General features: G+C 46.3%; 1 protein-coding gene across 1 annotated transcript in view; it reads right to left on the reverse strand.

Moving 5' to 3' along the window:
* Positions 1-6,344: 6,344 nt before the first annotated feature.
* LOC137562604 (venom factor-like) overlaps positions 6,345-19,600 on the reverse strand; it is a 278,606-nt gene continuing 265,350 nt past the window's right edge. The window contains exons 40-41 of the mRNA XM_068274108.1: positions 17,615-17,753; positions 6,345-7,001 (exon numbers count right to left, since the gene is read on the reverse strand). Coding sequence (XP_068130209.1) covers positions 6,860-7,001; positions 17,615-17,753 — 281 coding nt within the window. The 3' untranslated portion in view covers positions 6,345-6,859. The remainder of the gene's footprint in view (positions 7,002-17,614; positions 17,754-19,600) is intronic.

Raw genomic sequence — 19,600 nt, forward strand, 5'->3', positions numbered from 1 at the left:
AGTCTGGCTGAGCGAGCGGTGTACTACTGTTCCCAGCAGAATCAGAGTGGCAGTAAACAATGGTATATAGTCTGGCTGAGCGGTGTACACAGAGTTTCAGTAAACAATGGTATATAGTCTGGCTGAGCGGTGTACACAGAGTGTCAGTAAACAATGGTATATAGTCTGGCTGAGCGGTGTACACAGAGTGGCAGTAAACACAATGCTATATAGTCTGGCTGAGCGAGCGGTGTACTACTGTTCCCAGCAGAATCAGAGTGGCAGTAAACAATGGTATATAGTCTGGCTGAGCGGTGTACACAGAGTGTCAGTAAACAATGGTATATAGTCTGGCTGAGCGGTGTACACAGAGTGTCAGTAAACAATGGTATATAGTCTGGCTGAGCGGTGTACACAGAGTGGCAGTAAACACAATGCTATATACTCTGGCTGAGCGAGCGGTGTACTACTGTTCCCAGCAGACACAGAACAGTAAACAGAATGCTATATAGTGTGGCTGAGCGAGCGGTGTACCACTATTCCCAGCAGACACAGAACAGTAAACAGAATGCTATATAGTGTGGCTGAGCGAGCGGTGTACCACTATTCCCAGCAGACACAGAACAGTAAACAGAATGCTATATAGTGTGGCTGAGCGAGCGGTGTACCACTATTCCAAACAGACACAGAACAGTGAACAGAATGCTATATAGTGTGGCTGAGCGAGCGGTGTACCACTATTCCCAGCAGACACAGAGTGGCAGTAAACAGAATGCTATATAGTGTGGCTGAGCGAGGTACACAGAGTGGCAGTAAACAGAATGCTATATAGTGTGGCTGAGCAAGCGGTGTACTACTATTCCCAGCAGACACAGAGTGGCAGTAAACAGAATGCTATATAGTGTGGCTGAGCGAGGTACACAGAGTGGCAGTAAACAGAATGCTATATAGTGTGGCTGAGCAAGCGGTGTACTACTGTTCCCAGCAGTGACACAATGACAGGGGGGACCCTGGCTAGCGTGGCTGGAGCGCGAACTACCCTGCCTGCCTACCCAAAGCTAAACCCACAGACAAATGGCGGAGATATGACGTGGTTCGGGTATTTATTTACCCGAACCACGTGACCGTTCGGCCAATCAGAGCGCGTTCGGGTCCGAACCACGTGACCCGTTCGGCCAATCACAGCGCTAGCCGAACGTTCGGGGAACGTTCGGTCATGCGCTCTTAGTTCGGCCATGTGGCCGAACGGTTTGGCCGAGCACCGTCAGGTGTTCGGCCGAACTCGAACATCACCCGAACAGGGTGATGTTCTGCAGAACCCGAACAGTGGCGAACACTGTTCGCCCAACACTACCGCTAGGTACCAGGGCTATTATGTCACGCTGCCTGCCTGCTGCCACACTCACAATACTCCTCCATTCCTCCTGCTGCTGCTGCTGTCTGTCTGTGTTTCCCAACGCCAGGGTACACAGATTTACCTTCTGCTGCCACTATGCCACCAGCTATTACGTCAAACAATAGCTATATATCTGTGTAATTTGTTTTACAAACAAAACCAAAAAACCATAAAAAAAAGGTTTAATTTTTCTGAGGTGCCCGGGTTGAAAACTGTGTTGTCCCAGTTGTGTATTGGACACAATGTGGGCTGCACGACCGCTGTCTGGGACCTCCTGTTGTGTTTATTTACGCCCTGGTATCACCGCTAGGTACCAGGGCTATTATGTCACGCTGCCTGCCTGCTGCCACACTCACAATACTCCTCCATTCCTCCTGCTGCTGCTGCTGTCTGTCTGTGTTTCCCACTGCCAGGGTACACAGAATTACCTTCTGCTGCCACTCTGCCACCAGCTATTACGTCAAACAATAGCTGCTCACATAATTACTCCTCCATTCCTCCTGCTGCTGTCTGTCTGTGTTTCCCAACGCCAGGGTACACAGATTTACCTTCTGCTGCCACTATGCCACCAGCTATTACGTCAAACAATAGCTTTATATATCTGTGTAATTTGTTTTACAAACAAAACCAAAAAACCATAAAAAAAGGTTTAATTTTTCTGAGGTGCCCGGGTTGAAAACTGTGTTGTCCCAGTTGTGTATTGGACACAATGTGGGCTGCACGACCACTGTCTGGGACCTCCTGTTGTGTTTATTTACGCCCTGGTATCATCGCTAGGTACCAGGGCTATTATGTCACGCTGCCTGCCTGCTGCCACACTCACAATACTCCTCCATTCCTCCTGCTGCTGCTGCTGTCTGTCTGTGTTTCCCACTGCCACGGTACACAGAATTACCTTCTGCTGCCACTCTGCCACCAGCTATTACGTCAAACAATAGCTGCTCACATAATTACTCCTCCATTCCTCCTGCTGCTGCTGCTGTCTGTCTGTGTTTCCCAACGCCAGGGTACACAGATTTACCTTCTGCTGCCACTATGCCACCAGCTATTACGTCAAACAATAGCTATATATCTGTGTAATTTGTTTTACAAACTAAACCAAAAAAACATAAAAAAAAAAAGGTTTAATTTTTCTGAGGTGCCCGGGTTGAAAACTGTGTTGTCCCAGTTGTGTATTGGACACAATGTGGGCTGCACGACCGCTGTCTGGGACCTCCTGTTGTGTTTATTTACGCCCTGGTATCACCGCTAGGTACCAGGGCTATTATGTCACGCTGCCTGCCTCATTGACTGCCTGCTGCCACACACTCATCCTCCTCCTCCTGCTGCTGAATTTACCTCCTGCTGTCTGTGTGTTTCCACTGTCAGGGAGCACATACAATGGCGCTTCCAACATGCGTGCGCCACCAGCTATTTGTTACGCTCAAAAATAGCTGCATTTCTTTAAAAAAACAAAAATATTATATATAATTTTTATTAATACTGTGTGATATTATTTTTAGAGGTGTCCGGGTTGAAAACTGTGTTGTCCCAGTTGTGTATTGGACATGATGTGGGCTTCACGACCGCTGTCTGGAACCTCATGCTGTGTATTTACGGCCTGGTACCACCGCTAGGTACCACACAGCCTATTATGTCTCGCTGCCTGCCTCATTGACTGCCTGCTGCCACACAATCATCCGCCTCCTCCTGCTGCTGCTGCTGAATTTACCTCCTGCTGTCTGTGTGTTTCCACTGCCAGGTAGCACATACAATGGCGCTTCCAACATGCGTGCGCCACCAGCTATTTATTACGCTCAAAAATAGCTGCATTTCTTTAAAAAAAAAATATAAAAGAGAAATAAGTGAAGAAGAAGAAGACGATATAGAAAAAGAAGGAGAAGAAGAAGAAGAAGAAGAAGGAGAAGAAGATGAAGAAGAAGAAGATGAAGAAGAAGAAGATGAAGAAGATGAAGAAGATGAAGAAGAAGAAGATGAAGAAGATGAAGAAGAAGATGAAGAAGATGAAGAAGATGAAGAAGAAGAAGATGAAGAAGATGAAGAAGATGTAGAAGAAGAAGATGAAGAAGATGAAGAAGAAGATGAAGAAGATGAAGAAGATTAGGAAGATGAAGAAGATGAAGAAGAAGAAGATGAAGAAGATGAAGAAGAAGATGAAGAAGAAGAAGATGAAGAAGATTAAGAAGAAGAAAAAGAAGATGAAGAAGAAGAAGAAGATGAAGAAGATGAAGAAGAAGATGAAGAAGAAGATGAAGAAGAAGATGATGATGAAGAAGATGAAGAAGAAGATGAAGAAGAAGAAGAAGAAGATATAGAAGAATATATAGAAGAAGAAGATATAGAAGAAGAAGATATAGAAGAAGAAGAAGAAGAAGATATAGAAGATAAAAAAGAAGAAGAAGAAGAAGTATATACAGTACTGAACAAAATTCTGGACACAACTTCTCTTTCCACCTTTTTTTTTAAAGGAACATCCCCACATAATCACTTGCTGTTGTTACTTGGAAAAAAAGATGTTTCTTGCATCATTCACCCTCAAAACAAGTGTTGGAAGCTATTTAAGGCCAATTCGAATAGTCAGCTCGAATAATGAGCTCGAATACCGACTCGAATAGTGAGCTCGAAGTCCGAGGTCGAATCGAATAGTAAAAAATATTCGACTCGAATATTCGACTGAATTCGAATAATTTACTATTCGAATTCGACCAAACTCGAATAATAAAAAGGGGTATCCGAGCATCACTACATCCTACTAATATAATAAATGGGAAAGTTCGGATGTTTGGATGTTTGGATGTTTGTTACTCGATCACGCAAAAACGGCTGAACGGATTTGAATGAAATTTGGCACACACATAGTACATTACCTGGAATAAAGTATAGGATACTTTTTATTCCCATAACCAAAAAGAGACAAATACAAATTTCACTGGAAAATGTAAACTGCAGCCATTCTTACACTGTTACACTGGAGGTGTGTTTATCTTCTACGGGTTGAATGGTTAATTTGCATATATTCAGCAGTGATGCACTGGGAGACATCTCAACCTCCCTCCAACCTGAATTATCGCAAATTCTTTCTGTTTTAAGAAAGCAAACTTTTTTTTTTCTTAACATCATAGTAAGGGGGCTTTTAGGACCATTGTAGTCCTTTACACACTCCAATGAGTTCTGGGTCACCATGAGCTTGCTGGTTAGTCTGTACCTCTCGGTGTTACAAGCCCTACTGCATAGAGCCAAATTAATCTATGCCATGCACTGATGAGGATCAAAAAATCCAAAACAGTCTGTTTGCATGTTGGATTATTATGGCTCTGTACAAATTAACAAGCTGACACATCATTGCATTCCAGCAGTTCTGGAGGTGTGCTTAGCTTCTAAGGGTAACAATGGTTAATTTGCATATATTCAGCAGTGATGCAATGGGAGACATCTCAAGATCACTTCAACCTGAATTATCGCAAATTCTTTCTGTTTTAAGAAAGCAAACATTTGTTTTTCTTACACTGTTAATGGTAGGGTTCTCAAACTTTGCACAGTTGGTTGTTGGGTGACTAGGATTATTATTCAGAAAAGTGGTCGGAGCCTATAAAAGCCAATCAAAATTCACCTATTTATTTTGATTGATTTATTTACATTTCTGCCATTCTTGCACTGTTAATGGCACAAGCCTCAAACCTGGTATAGTTGATCATTGGGTGACTGGGGTTCAATTTCAGAAAGGGGGTGGAGCCACAAATAGCCAATCAGATTTGTTTCATTCCAATGCAAATTATTGTAGCCAAACACTGCAAAGCTCACAAACTTAATTTAATAATTAAGTAATTAAGTAATTGATTAATTGTGTGTTAGGGTTAGGCAAGTGGGCACAGCCAACACCGGCCAAATACATAAGCGGGCAATGCAGGGTCATAAGTGGGCGGAGACAAATACAAATTTTATTGGGAAAATGTAAACAGCAGCCATTCTTACACTGTTAATGGTAGGGTTTCTCAAACTTTGCACAGTTGGTTACTGGGTGACTGGGGTTAATATTCAGAAAAGTGGGTGGAGCCTACAAAAAACAATCAAAAATTACCTATTGATTTTTCAGGGGAATATTTAATTGCTGCCATTCTTGCACTGTTAATGGCACAAGCCTCAAACCTTGTACAGTTGATCATTGTGTGACTGGAGTTTAAATTTATATAAGGGGGTGAAGCCCCAAACAGCCAATCTGACATTTTAATGCAGGTTATTGATGCCAAAGACCGCAACGCTCACAAACTTGGTCATTGAGTAATTGAGTAATTGTGTGTTAGGGGTTAGGAAAAGTGGGCGCAGCCAACACCAGCCAAATACATAATCGGGCAATGCTGGGTCATCATTGAGTAATTGTGTGTTAGGATTAGAAAAAGTGGACAGAGCTAACACTAACCAATTACATAACCGGGCAATGGCGGGTGACCAGTTAGTAGGTAATATAATCTCTTACCCACACTGTTTTAAAAGAACAGGCAAATGTTTGATTTCATGAGGGCAGCCATCTTTTTGGTTGAAAGGAGGTGACAGGGAGCATGAGACACAGTTCCAACACTCCTGTGTCCTGAGCACCTCTCCCAGTTTCTAAGCAACGTGAACAACAACATAGGAAATCCCATCATGCTCTGCACAGCATCAGGGAAAAAAGCCTGCGCTATTTTTCTTTGATGGGTGGAGCTTAGCTAAATATGCAGCTAAAAATGAAGCTTTGGTAAGAAAAACAAAGTTCTGATGTTGTGAAACTGTTAAAGAAACACCAAGCCTTTTCAGTGCTGCTGAGTAGATTTTTAGTCCGGAGGTTCACTTTAAGCTCGTACCAACAAGCCCAAGTGGTTAGTTTTGCTCCTTTCCTTTTTTTGTGAATGAAGCACTTAATTTATATAAACTGTGACACAAAGAATATGGAAAAGTATATATTAAAAAAATAAAAAAAGATGTGAGGCAATGGTAAGATTTTAGCTTTTTTATTACTGTAGTAAAAGAACACATGGATATTTAAAGTGACACTGAAGAGGAAATAAACTTATGAGAGTTGTTTGTGTAGTATGGATAATTAATAGAACATTATTAGCAAAGAAAATAGTCTCATTTTTTTCTGTTACATAGCTTTATTTATAACATTGGATTCTAATCTGCAACTGTGACAGTCTGGTGCTTACTCTGCTTTTTAAGCTTTAAAACTAATGGCCCTTAGGACTTTCCTGCAGTAAAACTTTATACCAAGCTGTCTCTCCCTGTTTTTTGGCTGTTTAAGCTCTTCGGAAAACAGGGCTGACTTAGACTAATTTAGTCCCCAAGCTCAGAGAAGCTCTTTAGCATAGATAACAACTCTAGTATTTTAACTCTTCTTGTACTGGAAAACAGAAATGGACTTTACATAATTTCTTAGTAGGGCTTTTATCATATGTTTATCTCATCATGTCACTACAGGTACAATTTAAGCACAAGGAAAAAAAATGTGATTTAACTGGGGCAACCAGTGAACTGCAGTTCCTCATTGAAAGCAGCAAGCTCCTCGCACAGCTGTTCATACTCGGGGTTCTGGCATTCTCTTTCAGTCGGCCACATCTCAACCCAGGTGTCCTTGGTGATGAGGTAGGAGTATCTAGAGAGATGAGTAAAAAAAAGAAGAAAAAAAAACATTAAAACTCCACTCAAAACTTTTTAATAACAATTAAAGAAACTATTGATTAACATGTTTTTTTTGTTGGTTTTTTTTCAATTGAGATAGGAAATGTTTGGAAAGTGCTGTTAAGTACTTGTGTATACATTGGAATCCTTATCTCTTTGTTTACTGTTATCTAGTTCCTTCCACACTTTTCTGATGGTAGTCCGCTGTAATCTGACAGAGTGAGCGTGGGGTGGGGGGTGATTCCCTCACAGTGCATCTGTTAACTCTGTGTGTGCAGAGAGCTTAGCCAGAGACAGGCAGAGCAGAGGTAATGTATCTTATGTGCAACTAAAATATTTGTTATTGTGTGTGTGACACATTATATAACTCTGCTTCATTATTACACTGTTCTTAGCATGTCAGGCTGCAGAGATTCATACCTCTGCAAATGAGACATTCCAAACATAGCTAAAATCTACACATAATGGATTACAGCTTTTGCCTTTGATATTTAACATGAAAAGTATAAACATTTTAGTAGAAAAGCAAAGAAAAGTGGGGCACCACTTCTTCATAAAAAAAACCTTTGTTTTCCAGTTGGGGGTATCAGCAGGTACAAAAATACTGTGGGGGTGTCAAGTTCCTGACAGCTGTTTCGCTGGTTACACCAGCTTCTTCTGAGGCAAAATATACAGTGAATCAGGCACTTGATACCCCCACTGCTTTTTTGTACCTGCTGATACCCAACTGGAAAATAAAGTTTTTTGTTTTTTTTATGAAGAAGTGGTGCCCCGCTTTTCTTCTCTTTTCTACTGAAATTGACAAACGACGTGGATGAGCACGCTCTTCAGCCTGGTTCCGGTTGATCCGCCCTGTTGTGTCTGGTGCCAAGTACTGTTTTCTCTTTCCACATATGAAACTATTCAAATGTTTACACAGCTACTTAGACATTATTTGTACATTGTCATTTTAGAACACTTGGGTATTGATAATGCTTCTTTAAGTTTATTTATTCACAAACTTACACATGCAGACTATAGTGGCCATCACCTTAAAATTTCACTAAATTCTTGGAGATATCTAGCTGAGTACACTGGCTTATTAGTATGGTGGTAATAGGTCTGGAGTCCTTCCTGATGAAAAAATCAGGAGGAGGGGGAAGGGGAAAAGAAAGAGGAATAGAAAAGGAAGTTAATTTGTAGATCTTATCTAAAGGTGGCCAAACACCATACAATTAAAAGATCCAATTTTTCGCCAATTCGATAATTATGATCGATTGTCCCGAAAAATCGAGAGCTTTTCTTTGTGTTCGATCAATAAATCTTTTTTGGGGGGGCAGAGTGGACATGTTGCAAATTTCAGACCATCTTTATCAAGAATTGTAACTAAGGTGTGTGATGGATTGTCAACTACTTGATGTACCGTTCCAATCAATTTTTTCTGAGCCTTCAATTATTTTATTCATGATTGGGGAAAAATTTAACATAGATGAGTGGTACATTGGTTAGATTTTTGAATTGTTACAATCAGTCAGAAAAATTGATTGCTATTCTTGAAGCTAACAGATATTTAAAAAAATCGTATGGTGTGTGGCCACCTTGTTCACATAAATCGCCAGCGCTATCGCAAGCGCTGAGCGATTTATAGAGCACTTTTCAAAACACTTTTCCCCGCGCCTTGCGCTTAGAAAGGAAGTGTCTAAATTAATCGCTCAGCGAAAGCGCTTCCAAAAGCACTTTTGCTGAGCGATTAATTTAGATACTTCCTGACGTCTGTGAACTCTTTGACTCGGAAATGAATAAATACAATGTATTTATTCATAAAAGCGCATGGGAAATCGCAAAACAAAGCGCTTTTTCAAGTGTGTTGTGAGTTCCCTATACCTTCCATTGAGCCGAAATGTCGCTGGTGCTGTATTGCAATCTGTCTATAGGGCTTGATTCACAAAGCGGTGCTAACCCAGTTAGAGACTTTAGGCGTGATAACCATTGCACTACGCTGGTGAAAAGCCAGTTTAGGCGTGATAAGTTTAGGCGTGATAAGTTTAGGCATGATAAGTTTAGGCATGATAAGTTTAGATAAGTTTAGATCGCACACAAAGTCCCGCATGCAAAGCAGCGCCATTAAACTCTATGCGAAGTGCACCAGACTTTGCTAGCGCAAAACTTTTGATCAGCTGTGCATAGTGTTGGGCGAACAGTGTTCGCCACTGTTCGGGTTCTGCAGAACATCACCCTGTTCGGGTGATGTTCGAGTTCGGCCGAACACCTGACGGTGCTCGGTCAAACCGTTCGGCCATATGGCCGAACTAAGAGCGCATGGCCGAACGTTCCCCGAACGTTCGGCTAGCGCTGTGATTGGCCGAACGGGTCACGTGGTTCGGACCCGAACGCGCTCTGATTGGCCGAACTGTCACGTGGTTCGGGTAAATAAATACCCGAACCACGTCATATCTCCGCCATTTGTCTGTGGGTTTAGCTTTGGGTAGGCAGGCAGGGTAGTTCGCGCTCCAGCCACGCTAGCCAGGGTCCCCCCCAGTCATTGTGTGTCGCTGCTGGGAACAGTAGTACACCGCTCGTTCAGCCACACTATATAGCATTCTGTGTACTGTTCTGTGTCTGCTGGGAACAGTAGTACACCGCTCGTTCAGCCACACTATATAGCATTCTGTGTACTGTTCTGTGTCTGCTGGGAACAGTAGTACACCGCTCGTTCAGCCACACTATATAGCATTCTGTGTACTGTTCTGTGTCTGCTGGGAACAGTAGTACACCGCTCGTTCAGCCACACTATATAGCATTCTGTGTACTGTTCTGTGTCTGCTGGGAACAGTAGTACACCGCTCGTTCAGCCACACTATATAGCATTCTGTGTACTGTTCTGTGTCTGCTGGGAACAGTAGTACACCGCTCGTTCAGCCACACTATATAGCATTCTGTGTACTGTTCTGTGTCTGCTGGGAACAGTAGTACACCGCTCGTTCAGCCACACTATATAGCATTCTGTGTACTGTTCTGTGTCTGCTGGGAACAGTGGTACACCGCTCGTTCAGCCACACTATATAGCACTCTGTGTACTGTTCTGTGTCTGCTGGGAACAGTAGTAAACCGCTCGTTCAGCCACACTATATAGCATTCTGTGTACTGTTCTGTGTCTGCTGGGAACAGTAGTACACCGCTCGTTCAGCCACACTATATAGCATTCTGTGTACTGTTCTGTGTCTGCTGGGAATAGTGGTACACCGCTCGTTCAGCCACACTATATAGCATTCTGTGTACTGTTCTGTGTCTGCTGGGAACAGTAGTACACCGCTCGTTCAGCCACACTATATAGCATTCTGTGTACTGTTCTGTGTCTGCTGGGAACAGTAGTACACCGCTCGTTCAGCCACACTATATAGCATTCTGTGTACTGTTCTGTGTCTGCTGGGAATAGTGGTACACCGCTCGTTCAGCCACACTATATAGCATTCTGTGTACTGTTCTGTGTCTGCTGGGAACAGTAGTACACCGCTCGTTCAGCCACACTATATAGCATTCTGTGTACTGTTCTGTGTCTGCTGGGAACAGTAGTACACCGCTCGTTCAGCCACACTATATAGCATTCTGTGTACTGTTCTGTGTCTGCTGGGAATAGTGGTACACTGCTCGTTCAGCCACACTATATAGCATTCTGTGTACTGTTCTGTGTCTGCTGGGAACAGTAGTACACCGCTCGTTCAGCCACACTATATAGCATTCTGTGTACTGTTCTGTGTCTGCTGGGAACAGTAGTACACCGCTCGTTCAGCCACACTATATAGCATTCTGTGTACTGTTCTGTGTCTGCTGGGAATAGTGGTACACCGCTCGTTCAGCCACACTATATAGCATTCTGTGTACTGTTCTGTGTCTGCTGGGAATAGTGGTACACCGCTCACCCGTCACTGTATAGCATTGTGCTCTGTGTCGCTGCTGGGAATAGTGGTACACCGCTCACCCGTCACTGTATAGCATTGTGCTCTGTGTCGCTGCTGGGAATAGTGGTACTGTATAGCATTTCTGTACTGCCACTGTACTGCTGCCAGTCAGCGTGTACTGTAAGGATAAGTGAAATGAGGAAGAAATCCGGTGAAAGAGGGAGGGGCAAGGGAAGAGGTGTTTCCCCTGACGGTTCACGTACAGGCCACAGGGGAGCACCCAAGAAAACCCACTCAATACCGCCCATGTTGTCCAGGACAACAACCCTCACAAATCCAAAAGAACAGGACCAGATAATTACTTGGATGACCTCTCAAGCGTCCAGCAGTGGGTTAAGCAGCACCAGCACATCACGCACGAGGTCCGAGTCCTCAGCCAGTTACAAGGAGCCAGTGGGCACAAAGCTGACACAACCGGCAGCGACACCACGCACACAACTGCCAGATAACCAGTCCGATGAATTACCTCAGGACACAATGGGGTATTCGCAGGAGCTATTCCCAGCCCAACAAACTTCCACCTTTCAAAGGTCAATGGAGGAACAGCCAGAAATGTTGTGCCTGGATTCACAACCGTTAACTGTGGGAAATGCACCGCGCACTGAAATACAAGGCGAGTCCGAAGAGGACTCGGAAACCCAAATCCCAGAGCAATTTGGGCAGGAGGGGTTGCAATTGCAGGAGGTCGGCCGACAAGATCTGGAAGACGACGTTGGAGTGTGCTGCGCAGAGGTTGTTGTGGGGAGCTCTACTCCACGGCGGTGGCCCACAATGACATATGACGAGTTTGAGGAGATGGAAGAGGAGGGTATGGACAATGTGGACAGAGACCCAGATTTTGTTTGTGAACGAGAACATCGCCGTCGTAGCAGCAGCACAGATGAGTCTGTTGAAGAACACACTGCTGCACGAGTTCGCCTTGTGCCACAAGGTAGGCGGCGCGCAATTTCAGGCACCACAAGCGTGGAAGTTCAAGTGAGAGGCAAAAGAGGAGCAAACAGAAATCGCCAGCAAGGAGGCAGGTGCTCCAAAGTCTGGGCTTTCTTTGAAGACTGCACTGAGGATGTTACCATGGCGATTTGCAAGGTGTGCAAGACCCGCCTGAGCAGGGGGAAAAATATTAACAACCTCTCCACCACCAGCATGAGCCGTCACATGCTATCCAAACATCCCACTCTTTGGGCAAACGCGTCAGGACAGGGTACCAGAAACAACACTGCCTCCCTTGGGTTCACCAGACTCACCACCAGACCCGCCTCAGCAGCAGCAGTAGCCCAGCCATTGCGTGGTTCACAACATTCACAAACATCAGACGACGCTGACACTGTCACTTTCCGGAGTAGTGCTCTTGAGGTCTCCCAGTGTTCATCAAACACAACAACCAACAGCCCTTCCGTGTGCAGCGCTACGGTTCAGTTGTCTGTGTCGGAGATGTTTGAGCGCAAGAGGAAATTGCCAGCAAATGACCCCCGGGCCGTGGCAGTAACAGCCAGCATAGCCAAGCTTCTGGCCTGCGAAATGCTGCCATATCGATTGGTGGAGACAAACAGCTTCAAGGGCATGATGTCAGTGGCCATCCCACGTTACGTGGTTCCCAGCCGCTACCACTTTGCACGCTCTGCAGTGCCTGAGTTGCATGAGCACGTGGTCAGCAAAATAACCCGAAGCTTGAAGAATGCCGTTGCCTGCAAGGTTCACCTCACCACTGACACCTGGACGAGTGCGTTCGGCCAGGGTCGATACATCTCCCTTACCGCGCACTGGGTGAACCTTGTGGAGCCTGGCAGCGATTCCTCACCTGCTACGGCACGGGTGTTGCCCACGCCACAAACAGCTGCACCGCCGTCCCTCCCACTGGATAACAGCAGCACCTACCTCTCTGACTCCTTCTCCTCCAACGCATCTCAAAGCTGTACCTCATCCGGAAACGCTAACCCAGCAGCAGTAGGATCGTGGAAGCAGTGCAGCACAGCTGTTGGCATGCGTCAGCAAGCGTTGCTGAAGCTAATCTGCCTTGGGGATAAGCAGCACACAGGGGAGGAAATTTGGAGGGGAATAAAGGAACAGACGGATTTGTGGCTGGCACCGCTGGACCTGAAACCGGGCATGGTTGTGTGTGATAATGGGAGTAATCTCATTCGCGCTTTAAGGTTGGCTAAGCTGACACACATCCCTTGCCTGGCGCACGTGATGAACCTAGTAGTTCAGCGGTTCCTGAGGACATACCCAGGCGTGCCCGATCTGCTGTTGAAGGTGCGTCGAGTGTCCAAACATTGTAGAAATTCCAGTACTGCTTCGGGGGCACTCGCCAAGATGCAGGAGCGCTTCAATCTCCCCCACCATCGCTTGCTGTGTGATGTCCCTACGCGCTGGAATTCTACGCTGCACATGCTAGCCCGCTTTTGCGAGCAGAAGAGTGCAGTGGTCCAGTACATGACGGCGCAGTACCGAGGCGCATCCGGCCAGCTGCCAAGCTTCTGTGGATCCGATTGGGCCAACATGTTGGACCTCTGCCAAGTCCTCCAAAATTTTGAGCAATCCACGTTGCTTGTGAGCAGTGACAACTCTTCAGTCAGCATTACCATACCACTGCTGTGTTTACTGAAGAGGTCGATGTTAAAAATCAAGGAAACAGCTGTCATGATGCAACTGGGGGAATCTGAAGGAGAAAACGATCAGCGTGATGGTACCAACATCAGGCCATCCGCCTCAGGGAACGCTGGCCCCAGCAGCTATGACGAAGAAGAGGAGGAGGAACAGCTGGAGTTGGAGCAGGAATTTCATGCCACCACTGACGAGGGCCAGAGCGGTGCACGTTGGACTTCCACAATTCAACGCGAATGGTCAGCAGAAGCAGACCAGGAGGAAGGTGACGACTATGATGCATCACAACAACTATCACAACGCTCACAAGAGGATGATGAGGATTCTGGTAGGACTCTGGCACACATGGCTCAATTCATGCTAGACTGCATTGAACGTGACCCACGCATTGTGCGCATTCTGGACAACACCAATTACTGGGTTTATACCCTTCTGGATCCACGGTACAAACACAATGTTCCAAAACTGCTTGAAGAAAGAGTCAGACAGGTCAAAATGGAAGAATACCAGCAGGCCCTTGTGGAGACTTTAGAGAGGAGATTGACATCCTCCCCCTCCTCTAGCCAGTTGTACGCAGACAGACTGACTTCCGCAAACCCAGGACGACCAGGAGGGCAGCAAACAACGCAAGCCGCAGCTAGTACCCAAAAGGGAATGGTATCGGCAGTGTCCTTGGAGTGGGAAAATTTTCTGACACCCATGCAGCCGCAGCCCACTGAACAGCAAGCGTGCAGATCCACCTCCAACACCGATCGCCTGGAGAAGATGGTCAAGGACTACATGTCAGATGGCGTAGCTGTGTCGAACCATCCATCTGCACCCTTCAACTATTGGGTATCGAAGCTAGACACCTGGCACGAACTGGCAATGTACGCAATAGAGGTGCTGGCTTGCCCGGCAGCCAGCGTTATGTCGGAACGCTGTTTCAGTGCTGCCGGAGGCATCGTCACAGATCGGCGTATCCGCCTCTCTACAGAAAATGCAGACCGTCTGACTCAAATTAAAATGAATCAATCCTGGATTGGAAATGACTACGCAACACTCCAGGACCCCAACCAAGTAACATGACCAATGAACATCTGGGATGGTGTTGCGTTTCCGGGCCCTGTTTATTGAACCTCTCATCTGTATTACATTTATGACAGCATGGCGGCAAAAAGCATTGCTGCTATATCCGCACGCTTTTTGTCCACATGCAAGGCCTGGGTTGTTGTGTCTCACAAAGCGTGGCCTTCTCCTCCTGCGCCTGCTCCTGTTCCATCACGTCTGCTGCTGCTGGGTTAGCGTTGCCGCGTGGTCCCTGTTTATTGAACCACTTATCTTTATTACATTTATGACTGCATGGCGGTACAAAGCATGCTATCCGCACGCTTCTTGCCCTCATGCAAGGCCTGGGTTGTTGTGTCTCACAAAGCGTGGCCTTCTCCTCCTGCGCCTCCTCCTGTTCCATCACGTCTGCTGCTGCTGGGTTAGCGTTGCCGCGTGGTCCCTGTTTATTGAACCACTTATCTTTATTACATTTATGACTGCATGGCGGTACAAAGCATGCTATCCGCACGCTTCTTGCCCTCATGCAAGGCCTGGGTTGTTGTGTCTCACAAAGCGTGGCCTTCTCCTCCTGCGCCTCCTCCTGTTCCATCACGTCTGCTGGTGCTGGGTTAGCGTTGCCGCGTGGTCCCTGTTTATTGAACCACTTATCTTTATTACATTTATGACTGCATGGCGGTACAAAGCATGCTATCCGCACGCTTCTTGCCCTCATGCAAGGCCTGGGTTGTTGTGTCTCACAAAGCGTGGCCTTCTCCTCCTGCGCCTGCTCCTGTTCCATCACGTCTGCTGCTGCTGGGTTAGCGTTGCCGCGTGGTCCCTGTTTATTGAACCACTTATCTTTATTACATTTATGACTGCATGGCGGTACAAAGCATGCTATCCGCACGCTTCTTGCCCTCATGCAAGGCCTGGGTTGTTGTGTCTCACAAAGCGTGGCCTTCTCCTCCTGCGCCTCCTCCTGTTCCATCACGTCTGCTGCTGCTGGGTTAGCGTTGCCGCGTGGTCCCTGTTTATTGAACCACTTATCTTTATTACATTTATGACTGCATGGCGGTACAAAGCATGCTATCCGCACGCTTCTTGCCCTCATGCAAGGCCTGGGTTGTTGTGTCTCACAAAGCGTGGCCTTCTCCTCCTGCGCCTGCTCCTGTTCCATCACGTCTGCTGCTGCTGGGTTAGCGTTGCCGCGTGGTCCCTGTTTATTGAACCACTTATCTTTATTACATTTATGACTGCATGGCGGTACAAAGCCTGCTATCCGCACGCTTCTTGCCCTCATGCAAGGCCGGGGTTGTTGTGTCTCACAAAGCGTGGCCTTCTTCTCCTCCTGCGCCACCCTCCTCCTGTTCCATCACGTGTGCTGCTGCTGGGTTAGCGTTACCGGTCCCTTTTCCTGGAACCTCTTATATGTATTACATTTATGACTGCATGCCGACAAAAAACATGTTACCTGTGCAAAGAAAACAGACATTTCCCGCATTTAAAAGACAGTTTTCCCTTTGAAACTTTAAAATCGATTTTCTCAAAAACTATAAGCTCTTTTTGCTAATTTTTTTTTCCTCTTGTACCCACTCCCAAGGTGCACATACCCTGTAAATTTGGGGTATGTAGCATGTAAGGAGGCTTTACAAACCACAAAAGTTCGGGTCCCCATTGACTTCCATTATGTTCGGAGTTCGGGTCGAACACCCGAACATCGCGGCCATGTTCGGCCTGTTCGGCCCGAACCCGAACATCTAGATGTTCGCCCAACACTAGCTGTGCACTGCGGTGCTAACCCAGTTGGTGCTTAAACTTATCATGCCTAAACTTATCACACCTAAACTTAACATGCCTAAACTTATCACACCTAAACTTATCATGCCTAAACTGAGTTTAGGCATGATAAAGGGCTTTTCACCAGCGTGCTAACTGTTAGCACTGCTTTGTGAATCAGGCCCAATGCGTCTATAATAAAGAGCATTAATACCAAACGGATTGTGCCAGTCTTCATCTTCTTGTGCTATAGCATTGCATTAGCAAGAGCTTTTAAAATCTCTGGCGTTTAAAAAGCTCTCATAGTGTGAATCAGACCTAATACAGTATCTTATCTGTAGGGAATTATTGGGAGGGCAGTTGTTCTAAGGTCTTCTAGTCAGGAGGCTATTAAATACTTAAGGCCCATACACACACACTAGATTAAAGTTGGCTGATGTCCACCTCTGCCGATAATCCAGCCTATGCATATTAGCGCCCGATGGCCACCCGGCAAGCAACCCGCCAGGCGGATCAATTCAGCTGATCAGTGGCCAATAGCTTTGTTCCCCCGCCCACCATGTGATGTCACATCTGCACAACTTTGTTGGACCACCGCCTCCACATTTTATTCACTGGCCCCTTTACAGGGAATCACCCCCGGCTATTCCTCCACACACACACACCACGCCAGAGGCCACTCACTTACATGATCAGGCCTACTGTTTCCAATTCCTCCCCCTTCCCCCCCCCCCTCCTTCCCCCTCCCCGCCCTGCTCCCGGTGTGTTCAGCTGGATTCAGGTTACATTTACACATGTATCCTCGTGTTCAATACTATCATATTCAGTGTTATTGTGAGGGCATTATTTATTATTGTGCCTGTTTTTATGGTTTTATTGTTATTTGTATGGTTTAATAAAGGCTATATTTGTGCAAATTTACAACCTGTGGTGCGGTTTCTGTAGGGCCACTCGCTTGTCTTGTTGGTCATCCACATTGCAACAGAACACGTTGTTAGCCTGTAGGCTAAGTACATGTCTGTACAGCATTGTCCCAGTGATGTTGCTGAGGGATCGGGTCCCAATCCCCATTGGGCGTCATTCATCTAGCGTGTGTATGGGCCTTCATATGTGTTCTCAAAAGGAAAGTCAATCCAAGCTTACCAAGTCGTAATATACTTCTAGTTTTTTTCCTCACTGGAGGCCATTAAAAGTTTCTTAAAGTGACCTATATAAATCGCCCCTTCTTACTGACACTTACCGAGGACCACCCACGTTCCAGAGATCTTTGGACACACCCCAGACCAGGTAGCTCTTGCCAATCTGCAGGTTCAGCGCTCTATGACATTTTGCGTGGCTGATGAAAGTGCGTTTATCATCCTTAGCAGTGACGTCCGTTCCTGGGGACAGAAAAGAGAGACAGGTAAACTGAAGGCTACATGTGACCAGCATGCATGCAGTAATGTATCATTCCTATATTACTTAAATTCTGCATTAACATTTGCATATTATTCAAAGAGTAATTTTATTTTGGGTTTAATTTCATTTATGTACACGGCAAATAATTATAATGAGCTACATTCCCATTGAGCTCGGGTTTTTACATTTTATTTTTGTTCAAGGTTCTGTTTTGATTGCCAAGTACATAACAGCATTTTCAGGGTATGTTCAGCCTCCTACCTAAACTGGATCCTTCATTTAATTCTAGCCACTCTTCTAATGTTCTGTATATACTGAATTTAAGGGTGCCATCCAGTGGTGTAGCTAAGGAGCTGTGGGCCCCGGTGAAAGTTTTACATTGGGCCCCCCAGCACCCTGTACATAACAATTGATACGGCGCACCTAAACCTGCCAATGGCAACTACAGTGTCAGAGGAGCAAGAAGGGGATGGGGAACAGTTTGTTAATGATTACCACTATTCAAAGTACTGTATCTATTGAAGTGATTATTATGAGCACAGGACCAATAGAGAGCTAATACTGTGGTTGAGGGAGGGCCCTACGGGGACCCTGTGGCCCAAGGGCCCCGATGCGGTCGCTACCTCTGCAACCCCTATTGCTACACCACTGGTGCCATCTTTGTTTAGAGCATACATGTCAAACTCCGGTCCGCGGGCCAAATTTGTCCCTCAGAGCCATTAAATTTGGCCCTCAAGTGTTTTCCCCACTTTGCATTATGTTTGCCCTACCTCTCAAGCCCGCTGTCTGGGTGTCACCCTCTGCACTCTCCTTCACTCCACACATCTAAAACCTCACAAAGTCCTGCAACTTCCACCTCTGTAACACCCGCAAGGTCCGCCCTTTCCTGACCTCTGCCACCACCAAACTCCTCATCCATGCCCTCATAATTTCCCCACCTTGACTATTGCAATGCCCTTCTATCTGGTCTCCCTATGACCCGAAAAGCCACACTGCAGTCCATCATGAATGCGGCAGCCAGAATTATCCACTCCTCCCATCGCTCCACCAGGACGGCTCCCCTCCGTGAATCCCTCCACTGGCTTCCCATCCAGTCCAGAATATGATTCAAGATACTGTGTCTGACCTACAAATCTGTCCATAAAACCTGTCCAACCTACATTTCTGATCTTACTCAGAGGTACACACCGAGCCGCTCACTCCGTTCCTCCAATGAACTTCGCCTGACCGTCCCCCGCATCACCCAGTCTCATACACGCCTCCAGGACTTCTCAAGAGCTGCTCCAACACTATGGAACTCCCTACCTCCACCCATTAGGGCAGCCCCCTCCTTCAACATCTTCAAGAAGGCCCTCAAAATTCACCATTTCACTCTGGCCTACCTCCCCCTCACAAGTGCTCTAAACCTGCAGCTGAACTCTGGTCCCCTACTTTTCGTGTCCTTACCTCTCCCTCTAGATTGTTAGCTTTCGGGCAGTGTCCTCCTCCTTTTGTGTCCTACCTGATCATGCACCTCCATTACTGTACACCCATGCTATGCATTTGAGTGAAGTCAACTTGCCTAACCTGCTGAGCGGTCTGGACGAGCTCAGCTCGTCCAACACCGCCAGAGGCTGCCGCTCAGGCCCTGCTGGGCCGATTTTCACCAAATAAAGTGCAGCACACGCAGCCGGCACTTTGCCAGCCGCGTGTGCTGCCTGATCGCCGCTGCAGCGCGGCGATCCGCCGCGTGCAGCGGCGAAAGAGGGTCCCCCCAGCCGCCCGAGCCCAGCGTAGCCGGAACAAACAGTTCCGGCCAGCGCTAAGGGCTGGATCGGAGGCGGCAGAC

Source organism: Hyperolius riggenbachi, chromosome 3 (assembly GCF_040937935.1).
Source record: "Hyperolius riggenbachi isolate aHypRig1 chromosome 3, aHypRig1.pri, whole genome shotgun sequence".
Taxonomy (NCBI): Eukaryota; Metazoa; Chordata; class Amphibia; order Anura; family Hyperoliidae; genus Hyperolius; species Hyperolius riggenbachi.